The sequence below is a fragment of the Mirounga angustirostris genome, unplaced genomic scaffold (assembly GCF_029215605.1).
Source record: "Mirounga angustirostris isolate CCGP_5_RB_7025 unplaced genomic scaffold, mMirAng1.0.hap1 SCAF_3, whole genome shotgun sequence".
Taxonomy (NCBI): Eukaryota; Metazoa; Chordata; class Mammalia; order Carnivora; family Phocidae; genus Mirounga; species Mirounga angustirostris.
In genome coordinates this window covers 169,737,492-169,750,156 of record NW_026991711.1, presented here as the reverse complement: position 1 = coordinate 169,750,156, position 12,665 = coordinate 169,737,492, and the positions used below count along the sequence as shown (strand labels likewise).

The 12,665-nt window shown below is 36.1% G+C and overlaps 1 protein-coding gene across 1 annotated transcript in view; it reads right to left on the bottom strand.

Moving 5' to 3' along the window:
* CPS1 (carbamoyl-phosphate synthase 1) overlaps positions 1 to 12,665 on the bottom strand; it is a 355,746-nt gene that overhangs the window by 69,322 nt on the left and 273,759 nt on the right. Inside the window, exons 21-27 of the mRNA XM_054506025.2 lie at positions 12,167 to 12,262; positions 8,737 to 8,926; positions 7,579 to 7,736; positions 5,929 to 6,057; positions 2,783 to 2,927; positions 1,782 to 1,992; positions 221 to 419 (exon numbers count right to left, since the gene is read on the bottom strand). Of these exons, the coding sequence (XP_054362000.1) occupies positions 221 to 419; positions 1,782 to 1,992; positions 2,783 to 2,927; positions 5,929 to 6,057; positions 7,579 to 7,736; positions 8,737 to 8,926; positions 12,167 to 12,262 (1,128 nt within the window). The remainder of the gene's footprint in view (positions 1 to 220; positions 420 to 1,781; positions 1,993 to 2,782; positions 2,928 to 5,928; positions 6,058 to 7,578; positions 7,737 to 8,736; positions 8,927 to 12,166; positions 12,263 to 12,665) is intronic.

The following is a 12,665-nucleotide window of genomic DNA, read 5'->3' as shown; positions in this document are numbered from 1 at the left end:
TTTCAATTAGAAGCTTTTAAGATCCATTAAGGGGAAATGTAACAAATACCTTATGATAATACTCAGAGAGATGTTGAAACACCATGGAGGAAATGAAATTCCCATATATCCTCCAATCAAGAACCCAGTATCCAGGCAACCTGAATACTTCTAAGGATGTTAAGGATTTGACAAAATAGCTGAGAACAAGAATAAATAGAGGAATAAACCATGGACTCACCTCTCCCACACTTTTCATAGAGCTACCAATTCGGCTAGACGTTCCATGAAAACGATCAAGATCCCAGCGAGGAATCTTGGTAACCATGTAATCTAGGCTAGGTTCAAAGCAGGCTGATGTTTTCCCCGATACAACATTCTTGATTTCTGGAAGCGGAATTCCTAGGGCAATCTTTGCAGCAATGAATGCCAGTGGGTAGCTATAAAAGAGGAGATATATTTTTTTTCTTTCAGCAATGAGCATTAAAAACAGCCCAAAACATAAATTGGTCTTTCTTAGAAATTCTAGTATTATTCCACATCAGGGTATAAAACCCATCTGGTTCTCTGTTCTGTATGAAGATTTAATAGCCGCTTATAAAATAATGTGAGTCATGATAAAGTAGAGAGACACGGATCACAAAAGAATTCACTCTCTATGCCTGACATTCAATGCAACAACTGCCAACCTTCACCTCTTTAATCCAAAATCAATGACTTCCTTGATAAGGTGCTCACTTTTCTAGAGCCTCCACTAAGATAAGAATCTGCAAAATATTCTTTTGAAAAGATATATTGATGTCTGCACCTAGAAAGACAGTGGAGTTAGCTGGCATTGTGGGGTATTCAACAGTCAGGAAATGTAGTCATTGCAAGCTTGGGTCCTTGCTTTGTCTCCAAATTATTTTTGAACTTGGGACTCCTTACAAAACTAACATTCTAGGAACTTAACTGGATAGTTTGGGTAATTATATTTGAGAATATAATTCACAGAACTGTAGAATTACATATGATTCTTTTAATACATCTCCCTCATCTGACAGATGAGGAAACTGATAGGGACAATAAGTGATGTGTCCAAAGTCAATAGGAGAATTGGAAGGAGAACTCAGGTCTCCTGACTCTTGCTTAGGGCAACACCTCCCTGCCACTCCATACAGCACTGCGGAGCCATATTAAGCAAAAAAACTTTACAGGTAATTGTTTAGTTCACTTAAATGCCATGTAATTTAAATGCCATATGCTAAGTATATTAATAGAAAAATGTACTAATGTTCCCTCGATTTATGCTCGCCGGCAGTTTTTAAATGGGTAGCAAATTCACTTATTTGGTTGCAATATTTATCTATAGAAAAATCCTACAGTGTTTGGTCCTGTAGAGTTTTGCTAAAATAAAATAATTTACTGAATGCTTGAATCAAGTAAACTATACTATTTGCCTACCATTTACTATATACCTGAAGAAACCAGCTGAGGACTAAAGTTGAGAATTAATTTTCACTTTTTAACAATATCTGCAAAGTGCAATTAGGAAGCAGATTTTTTGCAGCCTGCTTTGACCACCCAGATTTTGATTAGTTTATGATTAGCCAGCAAACAAAGCCAGCGAGCAATATCATTTGCTTCAATCTGGAGGCAAGCTCATTAACAACCATGTCCTCAGGGTCCTAAATGATTTGCAGCCAGCATACAGAAATGGGGACTATAGCTTGTAAATGCAGCCCAGTCTTCCACTAGCTGTCAGTTTTCCAAAACTATCTCCGAAGAATCTGCAAACACATGGTCAATCACTCCGATCTTACCCAGTGGCCTTTGAGGCCAGGGCGGAGCTTCGGGACAATCTGGCATTCACTTCAATGATGCAGTATTCCATTGAGGTAGGATGAAGGGCAAATTGAATGTTGCATTCACCCACAATGCCCAGGTGGCGAACAACATTGATGGAAGTACGTCTCAACATCTGAAACTCCTCATTGGAGAGGGTCTGGGCAGGGGCCACGACAACTGAATCACCTGTACATCCAAGCAACACTTGTTATTTGGCAGCATATCTAAATAACTAACTTTAGTAACTTAATCTATTTGTGTGATACAAGACACTGATTAGTCTAAGGGTTTGTTGGGAAAATAACTGTCTCAAAGCGATACATATAAGGCACATCAGATACTCTTCCCTCTGATTCTTGTTTTGCCTGTATTACTCTGACACATTATTGACAGAAACCCCTCTAACCTTTCCCAAGTTCATCTAGCTACCAAGGCCTCGGTCATCTACAATTTTAGAAATCTGCAATTTCCCTGCTCTTCATCTCAAAATCTCTCTCTCTTTTTTTTTTTTTTTAAGATTTTATTTATTTATTTGAGACAGAGAGAATGAGAGACAGAGAGCATGAGAGGGGGGAGGGTCAGAGGGAGAAGCAGACTCCCCGCTGAGCAGGGAGCCCGATGTGGGACTCCATCCCGGGACTCCAGGATCATGACCTGAGCCGAAGGCAGTCGCTCAACCAACTGAGCCACCCAGGCGCCCTCAAAATCTCTCTTAAGTTCTCCCTTCTATAAACGATCACTTCCTCTTCACCCAAACTGGCTCAGCCCTCTGTTTTACTTCACGGGGTTCTTGTGAAGTCAAAACGAATGTGAGGTTATTTTCAATACCATGAAATACTATTTTGTGTAAAATTTTATTGCTAGTCTATCAGCTAAGAATAGTAATTTAAAGAAAAGAACTTAATAAAGATGTCTATGGGTCATCAGAAGCATGAACTGAAGGCATTACTATAATTCCTGAAGATTCTTTGCCTACCTGTATGAACACCCATGGCATCGACATTTTCCATGTTACAGACAGTGACACAATTGTCATCAGCATCTCGGACCACTTCATATTCTATCTCTTTCCAACCTGTCACTGACCTCTCCACCAGAATCTGGTTGGTCATAGCAAAGGCCTGGAAATGGGTGACAAAAGATATCAAAGAGTAAGGAAAAGCACTGGTTTAAACATGGATATTGGGCAAAATGCCCTGGCTTAAATCCTGGTCAGCGTCGAAGTCTGAAGCCTAGTCTCCATCCTCCTCTATGTTCCAGAAGGCACAATGTGTCAGAAAATCAGTGAGGTACTAGGAATAGCACCCTGCAGTGAATATGCTTGATTTACATTATTGAGGCTTGCCATTCAAAGTGCTGATATGACATTAAATCAAACTAATTTAGGAAAAAGAGAAAATAATTGAGCAATCAGGCAGAGGGAAATGGAATTATTTCAGCAGCAAGGCTTCTGTAAAACCAGAAAATGTGATAAGTGTGAATAAATATGGAAAAATAAGTCTAAAGACTCTGGTTTTCTCTAAAATAGCTGAGAGCACTTTGTACAGTGACATACATAATAAAAGTCAGTTGCTGTTGATGAGGAGAAGAAAGGATAATAATGGTTGTAAACAGCCAAGATGGCATACGAAACTTGGGAATTAGAAGAATCATATGCGACTATTATTATGGTTAATCACCGCCTAAGTGCTTAAATACCCTGAGTCATATATCATATATGCCTGATTAAACAGATATGAATTAGTATATAATTATCATTTCATATTTATTGAGTACCCACCGGTGGGTAGAATACTGAACCCAAAATATGGAAGAGGCAGTCTCTGACTTTAGGACATTTAGTGGCTGAAAATCCAAGACAAAAATGTCTCCCTTTGTCTTGTAATATTTTTGATTTGCAATGGCAGCAAGAAAGGAAGAGAAAACAACTGGGGAAAAAACTTTGAATTTTTTCAAATTATTAGCAGGCAGTATAATGAAATAACTCAGTGTTAGTTGGGTGGTGTGTGTGTGTGTGTGTGTGTGTATTTTAAATGTGTCTGAACACTATCTTTTTAACCTCAGTGAACACTACAGCCTCCTCCATGTGCAACTGAAAATGTAACACATTTGTCCCCACAGCTGCCTATGATGAGGTTTTCAAAGTGGTTAGAAAACTCTGTAGCCAGCATTAACAATTTAATAATGATTCATTTGTCATTAGGATTTCATGCTAAAAGAGGAAATCTGGGAAACAAAGGGTATGGATTGGGGAAAGCTCTCTGCATTCTAATGGACTAGGCTGGATGTTTTGACACAAGGACAACTGAGATCAAATTCACCTGCTGCCTCAACTTCCTTCTTTCCAGTTTCAGATTTTATACAAAAGACTAACTTTGAGACCTAGATGAGTTAATGCAGCTTCTAAAGGTGCTAAATATAATCTCAAGAGAATAAGGAGTAGTTTAGGAATTAATGATAAAAGTAATTACTTCAAGGGAAAAGCTAGGTTTTCAAAAAAAATTCAATGCCTTATTGATTACTTTAAGGAATTTAAATAATTAAAAACTATCCCATTTTAAAATTGTTTTCATTGCAAACATTTTTAGACAATTCAGTATTCAGAACTTTTACACTGTAAAAATATATATTTTTAATAGAGAATAAGTATACATGAATACTAGTATTAAAAATATTGGGAACAACTAATATACCAGAGGGAAAAAAAAATCACCTCTATAAACATTTCTTTAAATACATGACTCATAAGTCCATAATGGAAACAAGAAATATTTATATTGATATATTTTCCTTTTTGGGGGGGTTTGTTTTGGCAACTCTAGAAACACTAAATCCAAGTTTGACATGTAAGTTTGTCATTATAGATGTTTAAATATACTTAATTTTATTTATCTGTTCTCAAATCCTATGTCAACAATTCAAGGGCCACATTTTGTTTCACTCTAAAGAGTAAGTAATGACAGATAGAAGCTGTGCTTGGTATTTACTCAGCACTCTCCAAAGTAGCCCTTATAATAATCCTATCCGATTCAGGTCCACAACCACCATGTAAGGGACATGGGCCTCTCAGCTCTACACACATTCATTCATTCAGCCAGCAATTACTGGGACCCTACCTCACCAGGCATTGTTCTATTCGGTGAGAAGAGAGCGTGGGCAAAATTCTCTGCTTTCATGGAGAATGTTTTCTTTGATAATGTCTAATTTATTTTTTGGAACATATCTTAATTTTCTTTTTAAGACTTAAGAAAAGAACTATTCAGTAATATGTTAAAGTGATTTTGATAGCACAAAGAGTTTGAACACTCAGATCTCACTTTGGCTTATATGAGTGTGTGGCAGTTGGCAGAGAGCTCACTCATTTATGATACCAAGAGGTTTATCTTGTATGTATCTTAAACACCTGAATTTGAGGGAAAGCCAATCTACTCAATGCGTTTTGTTTCACTTTAGATGTCATCCATGTCATATTATTTCAAAAAAATAATAGAAAATGGGACATTAGGGGCGCCTGGGTGGCTCAGTCGTTAAGCGTCTGCCTTCGGCTCAGGTCATGATCCCAGGGTCCTGGGATCGAGCCCTGCATCGGGCTCCCTGCTCAGTGGGGAGTCTGCTTCTCCCTCTCCCACTCCCGCTGCTTGTGTTCCCTCTCTCGCTGTGTCTCTCTCTGTCAAATAAATAAATAAAATCTTAAAAAAAAAAAAAAAGAAAATGGGACATTATATTCATTTTTCTAATCACTAAAATATATTTTAGCATGATGGGTGTTTGGGAGCAGATTTTGAAGCAGAGGGAGATGGAACTGAATTGAGTTTATACCACTGAAATCATATAGTACAATAAAGATGGAGTGACCATCATCAGTTAGCATGATCACCATTAGTCAGAGTGACCATCAGTTTTCCTAGTCCCGTCTAGGTTAATGCTGTGTTCCAATGTAAATAACTGCACTGCATTTCCCTTCCAAAGGTACTGTCTTTTGGACAACACTTTTAGAAAACATGACAGTGGTTTAATAATAGAGAAAAGGTGATTTCTCATCTACATAACTTTCTCTAACTGAAAGGGCATATCAAATCCGTTTTCTTGGGTGGTAAGAATTTGGTCTGTGAAAATACATACCTTTGTGCTGAGGTCCAGTAAGATCTCCTTAGTGGGACAGATGCCTGAGCCTAACCCACCCAGGGCATAGGCAGAACGGATCATCACTGGGTAGCCAATGGTGTCTGCAGCTTTCAGAGCATCCTCGATCTATCAGTAAGAAAGACTCAAAGTTTTAAAAGCTGACTACATTAACAGAAAAGACCACACCAAGAGAGTATAGCAAATCAGGTAAATCAGTTTCTTTGGGGAGAATGACTATAGAAATGCTGTATTATTCCTTCATTTCCTTCTGAAAAACAAGTGCTGTTTTACAAATTTTAAGTAAAATTGTAGGATTTCTTTAATACACAGTAAAGGCTTTCTCTTATCTTTTGTTATAAATTTCAGTCTGCCATATAAAAAAAAATGAAACAACAGCCCAAAATGAAATAATCATTATGAATTTGAGAATGGGAGCCATATTGAATTTTTAAATTCAGTTTAAAAGTCTTCATCTCTTAATGATACAAGGTTTTCTACTGCTGAAATGAACTTGATATTACTGCAATAGGCCATTAGGAATACTGTATAGAAAGAGATTTTCATTTTTCAAGTTCAGTCAGAGAGTAGTCTCAGAAGCTTGGATTTTTTTTTTTTTTTTTTTTTTTTACCTTACAGAATATAACATATGGTGGCTATATTTTTCTGTCATGGAATATTATTACACTACCAATGGGAATGTAATTACACCTTTTCCATATGCCTGTTTCTCATCCTGAAGAAGCAAGGACATAATTAAATCTGGCAATGAAAGAATAAATGTATGGCAGGAGTTTTCCAAATGTTCAGCAGAGCTATCCTGGGACTATTCCTGACTGACAGCTCTGCAACATAGTATGTACTTGGTAGCATTCTTTTCTGAAACGTACATGGCCCATTTTAGTTGTCCCAGCAGTACTTGCCCTTTTCCCTAAGGATTTGCCTACTTTTGCAATGGGAAAGTTGCATCAAAAACTGCCTCCAGAACCCCCACTTCATTGACTACATGTCTAAAATCAAGAATAAAGTCAGGGACAAAAACAGATATATAGCAAGCCAACTTTAACTTGATGCCTTGTAATAGCCTATCAATAGGCACAGGCTACTGTTGAAAATGATTAACAAAAAGGAGAAATAATCTTTCCTCCCTAAACATCTAAGCCACAAGTTTCTCAGTCATGAATCTCACTGATTAGATCCAATGGCTTTTTCTAGGTGATTTAATTTTTAGATGTTTATTCCATTCTAACAAGAAAATTTCAATCCCATCATTCCCCATTTGCAGGTCATTTGCACACCCAAGATACGTAACTGATCCCAGAAAGTAAAAATCACTTTGGCATTGTAGGTTGACATGGTTCTTTGTTTTAATTCAGGAGATTTGATATTCAGTGGCACTTCATCCATTGATAAACCGCTTTGTCTCTGGGCTTTTGCTTCCCTTTTCATAAAATATTAATACCTATCCCAAACATTTCAGCATGGAATGCTGCAATTAATACACAAAGTCTCTGAGGTACTAACACATTTCTGGAAGATAATACATGCAAATATAATAATTTAACTATTATTTTTATGCATGACAAATCACTCTCCCTGTAACATAAGACAAAATAATGACCTTGTTTCTCCAGAACAAAGATTCCTTACCGATTCCACTGCAAAGCTTGGAGCAATCTTTTCATTAATTTCATTCAGTTTGTCTGAGAATAGCTGCCTATCTTCTGTGGCCATAATGGATTCAACTGAGGTCCCTAGGACTTTCACACCATACTCCTTGAGTATACCTCTCTTGAATAGTTCCACTCCTACAGAAGAACCAAATATAATCAGTTTTTAAAATCTCAAACTTTTATGTCTTTTTTAACACATACCTGAAATACAACTTTTTTGAACCTTACAATTAACTCCAAGAAGCCATCACAGTCTACAATAGAATTGTACTTAAGATAATAAAAGAAAAAAAAATTTGAAAGAGAAATTCTGAAGACATTCTAGCAAAATATGTTGCTGGTGACATTACTTATATTACCACCTTCTCCAAATGGTTTTTATTATCCTCATTAATAAAAATCATAGGATACAGTGAACCTCTAGATTTTAGTATATTCCCTTTCCTTCTAAGGTCCAATCCTATAATGAGATTCTCTTATTTAAATAATCCCAGTGATGTGGGTATCTATCTGGGTTAAAAATCATCAAAATAATGTTTTCATTTAACATGCCATCTGACCTTGGCTAAGACTTTTATATTTGACATATTCATTACTTCGCCAACGGCTTACCCTGACGAGCTCATGAGATTCTCATTCATGATCTAGTTCCAAAGATTTGAAGGCTTGTAAAAAGGACAGAGTATTGGGCTCAGGAGATGCATGAAGGGATGGTAGAGAGATTGATCTATGTTATCATGAAAATATATGTGAAAGCCAAATGCTACCGGGCCAACATGTAAGAGCACAAAGCATTTAATCAATGTTAAATCTCATTTTTTATTCATAATAGTTCTCAGGGTCTCACTGGTAACAGAGAAAAGCAATATGCTGAAATGGAGCAGGGAGATCTCACTTGGCCACCCCAGAGCATTAAAGTAAAAGGTTTCTTTTTGTGCCTCAGCTGTTCTGTGAAATAAACCAGTAATATTTATCATATGACATTTTCAGGTTGCTGTTTGCTACCTGCTTCCTCACATATTAAAGAAAAGCTTTTATGAACACATAGAGCATAATTGTTAGATAGAGTCAAACAAAAAATATTACACATAAATGCATGGGCCAAAACTCTGCAATTAAACTTAAAAGAACTCACCACAGTTCAGAGCTGTCTGGCCACCCATGCCTAGAATTAACCCATCTGGCCGTTCCGCCTTGATGACCTCAGTGACAAACTGAGGGGTGATGGGGAGAAAGTAGACAGTATCTGCTTGCTTTAAGCCCACCTCGTTGGTTTGCACTGATGCAATATTTGGGTTCATCAGGACAGTTTTGACATTTTCTTCCTGAAAGAAACAAAAGGATTGAGAATCTGAACATACGGTCTAAAGGAGAGAATGACCATATTCAAATGAAGGGTCTGTATTGGGTGATAAAAATTTTAGGTTATTTTGTGGGCTGTACAGATCAGTAATAGGACTGGTGAATGGGATGGAGGGTAAAGGAAGACAAACATTTAGTGAGAGGAAGGAAAAAATTGCTTGAAAATAAATCTATTCAAAAAGAACTGGTTACCTAATGAGGTTCACCCTGAATTCCTTGCTAGAGGTATCAAGCAAAACTGGAGTTAATTTCTATAGAATTTGACTAGAGGTCTATGAATATTACTGAACTTTATAGCTCCACTGACTGTAAAAGACTAAAATATTTTAAAAATTAGTCAAATATAAAATGGAACCAGAGACAACATCAAAGAAGCTTCCCTTTCCAATGCTTGTCAGAGACCAACATGGAGTGCGCATTTAAAATGCAAGATGATGTATTCCCTTGCTGGAAGCACTGAGAGCCTTCTGCTGGATTCCATCTTTTTAGATTTTCATGCCTGTAATATTGCTTTAACAAAGAGCATCATACAACTCTTGATACGTACTATAGTAAAAGAAAATGACCATATGGCAAAAAAACAAAATAAAAATGTCTGTGTGTCTGTGTATGTATAAAGGTATTCATAGCTCTATCTTATTTCTGACATCTGGAGAGACCTCAAAAATAATTCTTCATGTAGGCTATGAAGGATAATAGCTTTATAAACTAGGATGAGGGCGATACAGCAAAATAATTATTATAAAATATGGCCATATGGCTCTTATTATTTTACCTATTACCACGTCAATTTTGAACTCTTCTAAAACATCATCAAAAATTCAGATGAGAGTATAGAAATCATCCTTGAAAGCCCTGTATGTCCTTGGGGGAGGATCTGAATAAAATATTAAATATTTCATATTACTTTAAATTCAAATAGTCCCTTAAAACTTATAATGTACTCTTTTATCAATTTATTTGATTTTTATACCAAGACTACAAGAGATATTCCTACCTCACAGATGAAAAAATTGACATTCAATAAGGTTAAATGACTTGCCAAAGATCTTCTAGCTGATCAAATGGCAAAATTAAGACTCTAATCCAAGTCTTACGATTCAAGTTCTATGCCCTTTCCTCAGTATGAGTCATCTCTCAAGATTTTAAGAAATGGGTTTTTAAAAAGTATTACTAAGAAATTTTTGAACAAACACATACAGATAAACAAATGCATTTAAAATATAGCTTGGAATTTAAATAATTAAGTCCAAACTGAGAACACGCCATCAATAGAAGTTACAGAAGGTCTCACTACTAAAGAATAGCACCAAAAGACTTAAGTATATTTGTAAGTATTTTCCTGAATGTGTTATACAATGAATACAGCTATTTTTGTAAATCTAATTATATAGGTAAAGGTCCCATAAATGACTGTGATGAATGTCCATATATTTTAAAACTTAAAATTATTTCAAACTATACATTTTATATATATATATTTTTTTTTTAATATAGTTCTGGCTACAATACATGCACCATCTGATTATTTTTAAATATTTAGTCCATAGGGGTGCCTATGTGGCTCAGTTGGTTAAGTGTCTGCCTTTGGCTCAGGTCATGATCCCAGGGTCCTGGGATCAAGCCCTGCATCCCGCTCCCTGCTCAGTGGGGAGTCTGCTTCTCCCTCTCCCTGTGCCTGCCACTGCCCCTGCCTGTGCTCTCTCTCTTCTCTCTCTCTCTCTCTCTCTCTCACTATCTCTCTCTGTCAAATAAACAAATAAAATCTTTTTAAAAATTAAATAAATATTTAGTCCATAGATTCATTTCTACTAACTTCCTAGTTAATCACAATATTATCGCTAATAATTCCTATTCTTCAGTTAAAATATGTAACTTCACATAATGGATGTAAAGCACACAAAAAAATGCAAGCTATGAAACTATATTAATTCTTTATAAAACTACCAAATAGGATAGAAAACCATATGCTACTTAAATGTATTTATAAACCCTGAACACACTTATATTGTGTTCTAACCAATCTAAACCACTGGACATCCTATAATTATATAAAGAGAAATTGAATCATAATACAATGAAGTAAAGTGCTGCTTGAAAATGTGCACGAAAAACACATGTGCATATGTGTGTGTACCCATGTGTATGGAGAAGAGTATTAAAAAGTAAAAACAAATGGGAAGAAGAGTAACATAATTGGGGACTGCATTCTATTTTTTTTTCAACAGACATCTGTCAGGTGAAAATCTTTGGGTATAGCTTATGAATACAACAAAAGAAAAAAAAGTTCTGGCCAACTGTTTTTCTGTGTTTGTTGTCTTAGTCCCCTGCCACCTACTCTGTGTGGCTTCCTCCTAGCCAGGCCTCTGGTGAATGTCTTTACACTGCAAAGCCAGAGGCGGGGTCACAGAAGAGCTCACATTGCCCCTGGATGGCCAATCAGCACCAAAATGGGGACTATCCAAGGAAATAAGGACAGCAAAGAGAAGCCAAGTTAGCTCTTTCATAGAAATACTTTATAAATACAGTGAAATGTTTCTAAAGGTTTGCTTTGCTATGACAAAGGGTTGGGGAGATCTTGAGAGGCTTTGAAGGGACAGGGAGAGTGTTCTTCCCAACATGAGTATCAAATCCTCATTTCCACATGAAAATCTGCCAAATCATTCTGGTCAGTCATCCAACCCAAGTCATAGATGGAAAATGGGGTCCCCTAGTGACAGGTAACAACTTCTAAAGCTGGATAAAAGGCATTTGTTGTCTTTGCTCCCTCAACTTGATCTTGCCATTTCAACCACAGAAATGCCTGAAGCATCCTCTAGAACATTTACAACATCTTAGAGCACCAAAGATACCCAGATTCCCTCTTTCATACAAAAGACAAGTATATTTTAAATGCTCACTGCCTCAAAAGAAATGAGTAGTATCTGTAAACATGGCTTTTTTATGTTTTCAGTATAAATAGGTGGTAACATAGATAATTTTGGAGATCACTCTTATGTTCTTGATTTGCAGGTGTGCAAAAAAGTTTGAGAAAGTTAAAAATTTCACCTGTGATCAAAGTTTCTTTAATATAAGATGTGTGAGAAATAGTTGATAAAATCAATTACAGTGACTTTGAAAAGAGGTAGTGTCATAAATCTAAATTATAAAATACTAATTAGACTCATTAAAGGAGTATATTAATTCTTACAAAGATCTCTCACCTTCATGGCTTTTACAGCTTGTGATCCTGAGTAATCAAATTCACCTGCCTGACCAATGGACAGACCTCCCGATCCTAGGATAAGGACTTTGGAAACCTGTAAGCAATAAGAAAATGACATTGCTCTGGTGAGTAAGATGGGGAAAAAAGGCAATTTCAAGAGCAGGGAAGTCTAACTATATTGTCTAGGTTTACATGGTGATTTAAAGGGCAGTGTTTCAAAAAATATGTTAGGAAAAAGACTAACAATTTTTTTTAATTTAAATTCAATTAATTAACATAATGTATTATTTGTTTCAGGGGTACAGGTCTGCTATTCATCAGGAAAAAGACTAACAATGTAAACATCTCTAATTTCAAAGCAATTTCCAAAGTTCAGGGAGTTTTTTTTCACTTAAGTAAATATTTTGAGATGAGGTCTACATTTTACTTAAAGATACATAAATATCTAAATATAACTACATAAATATAAATGTAAATATATGCATCTATGCATGTGT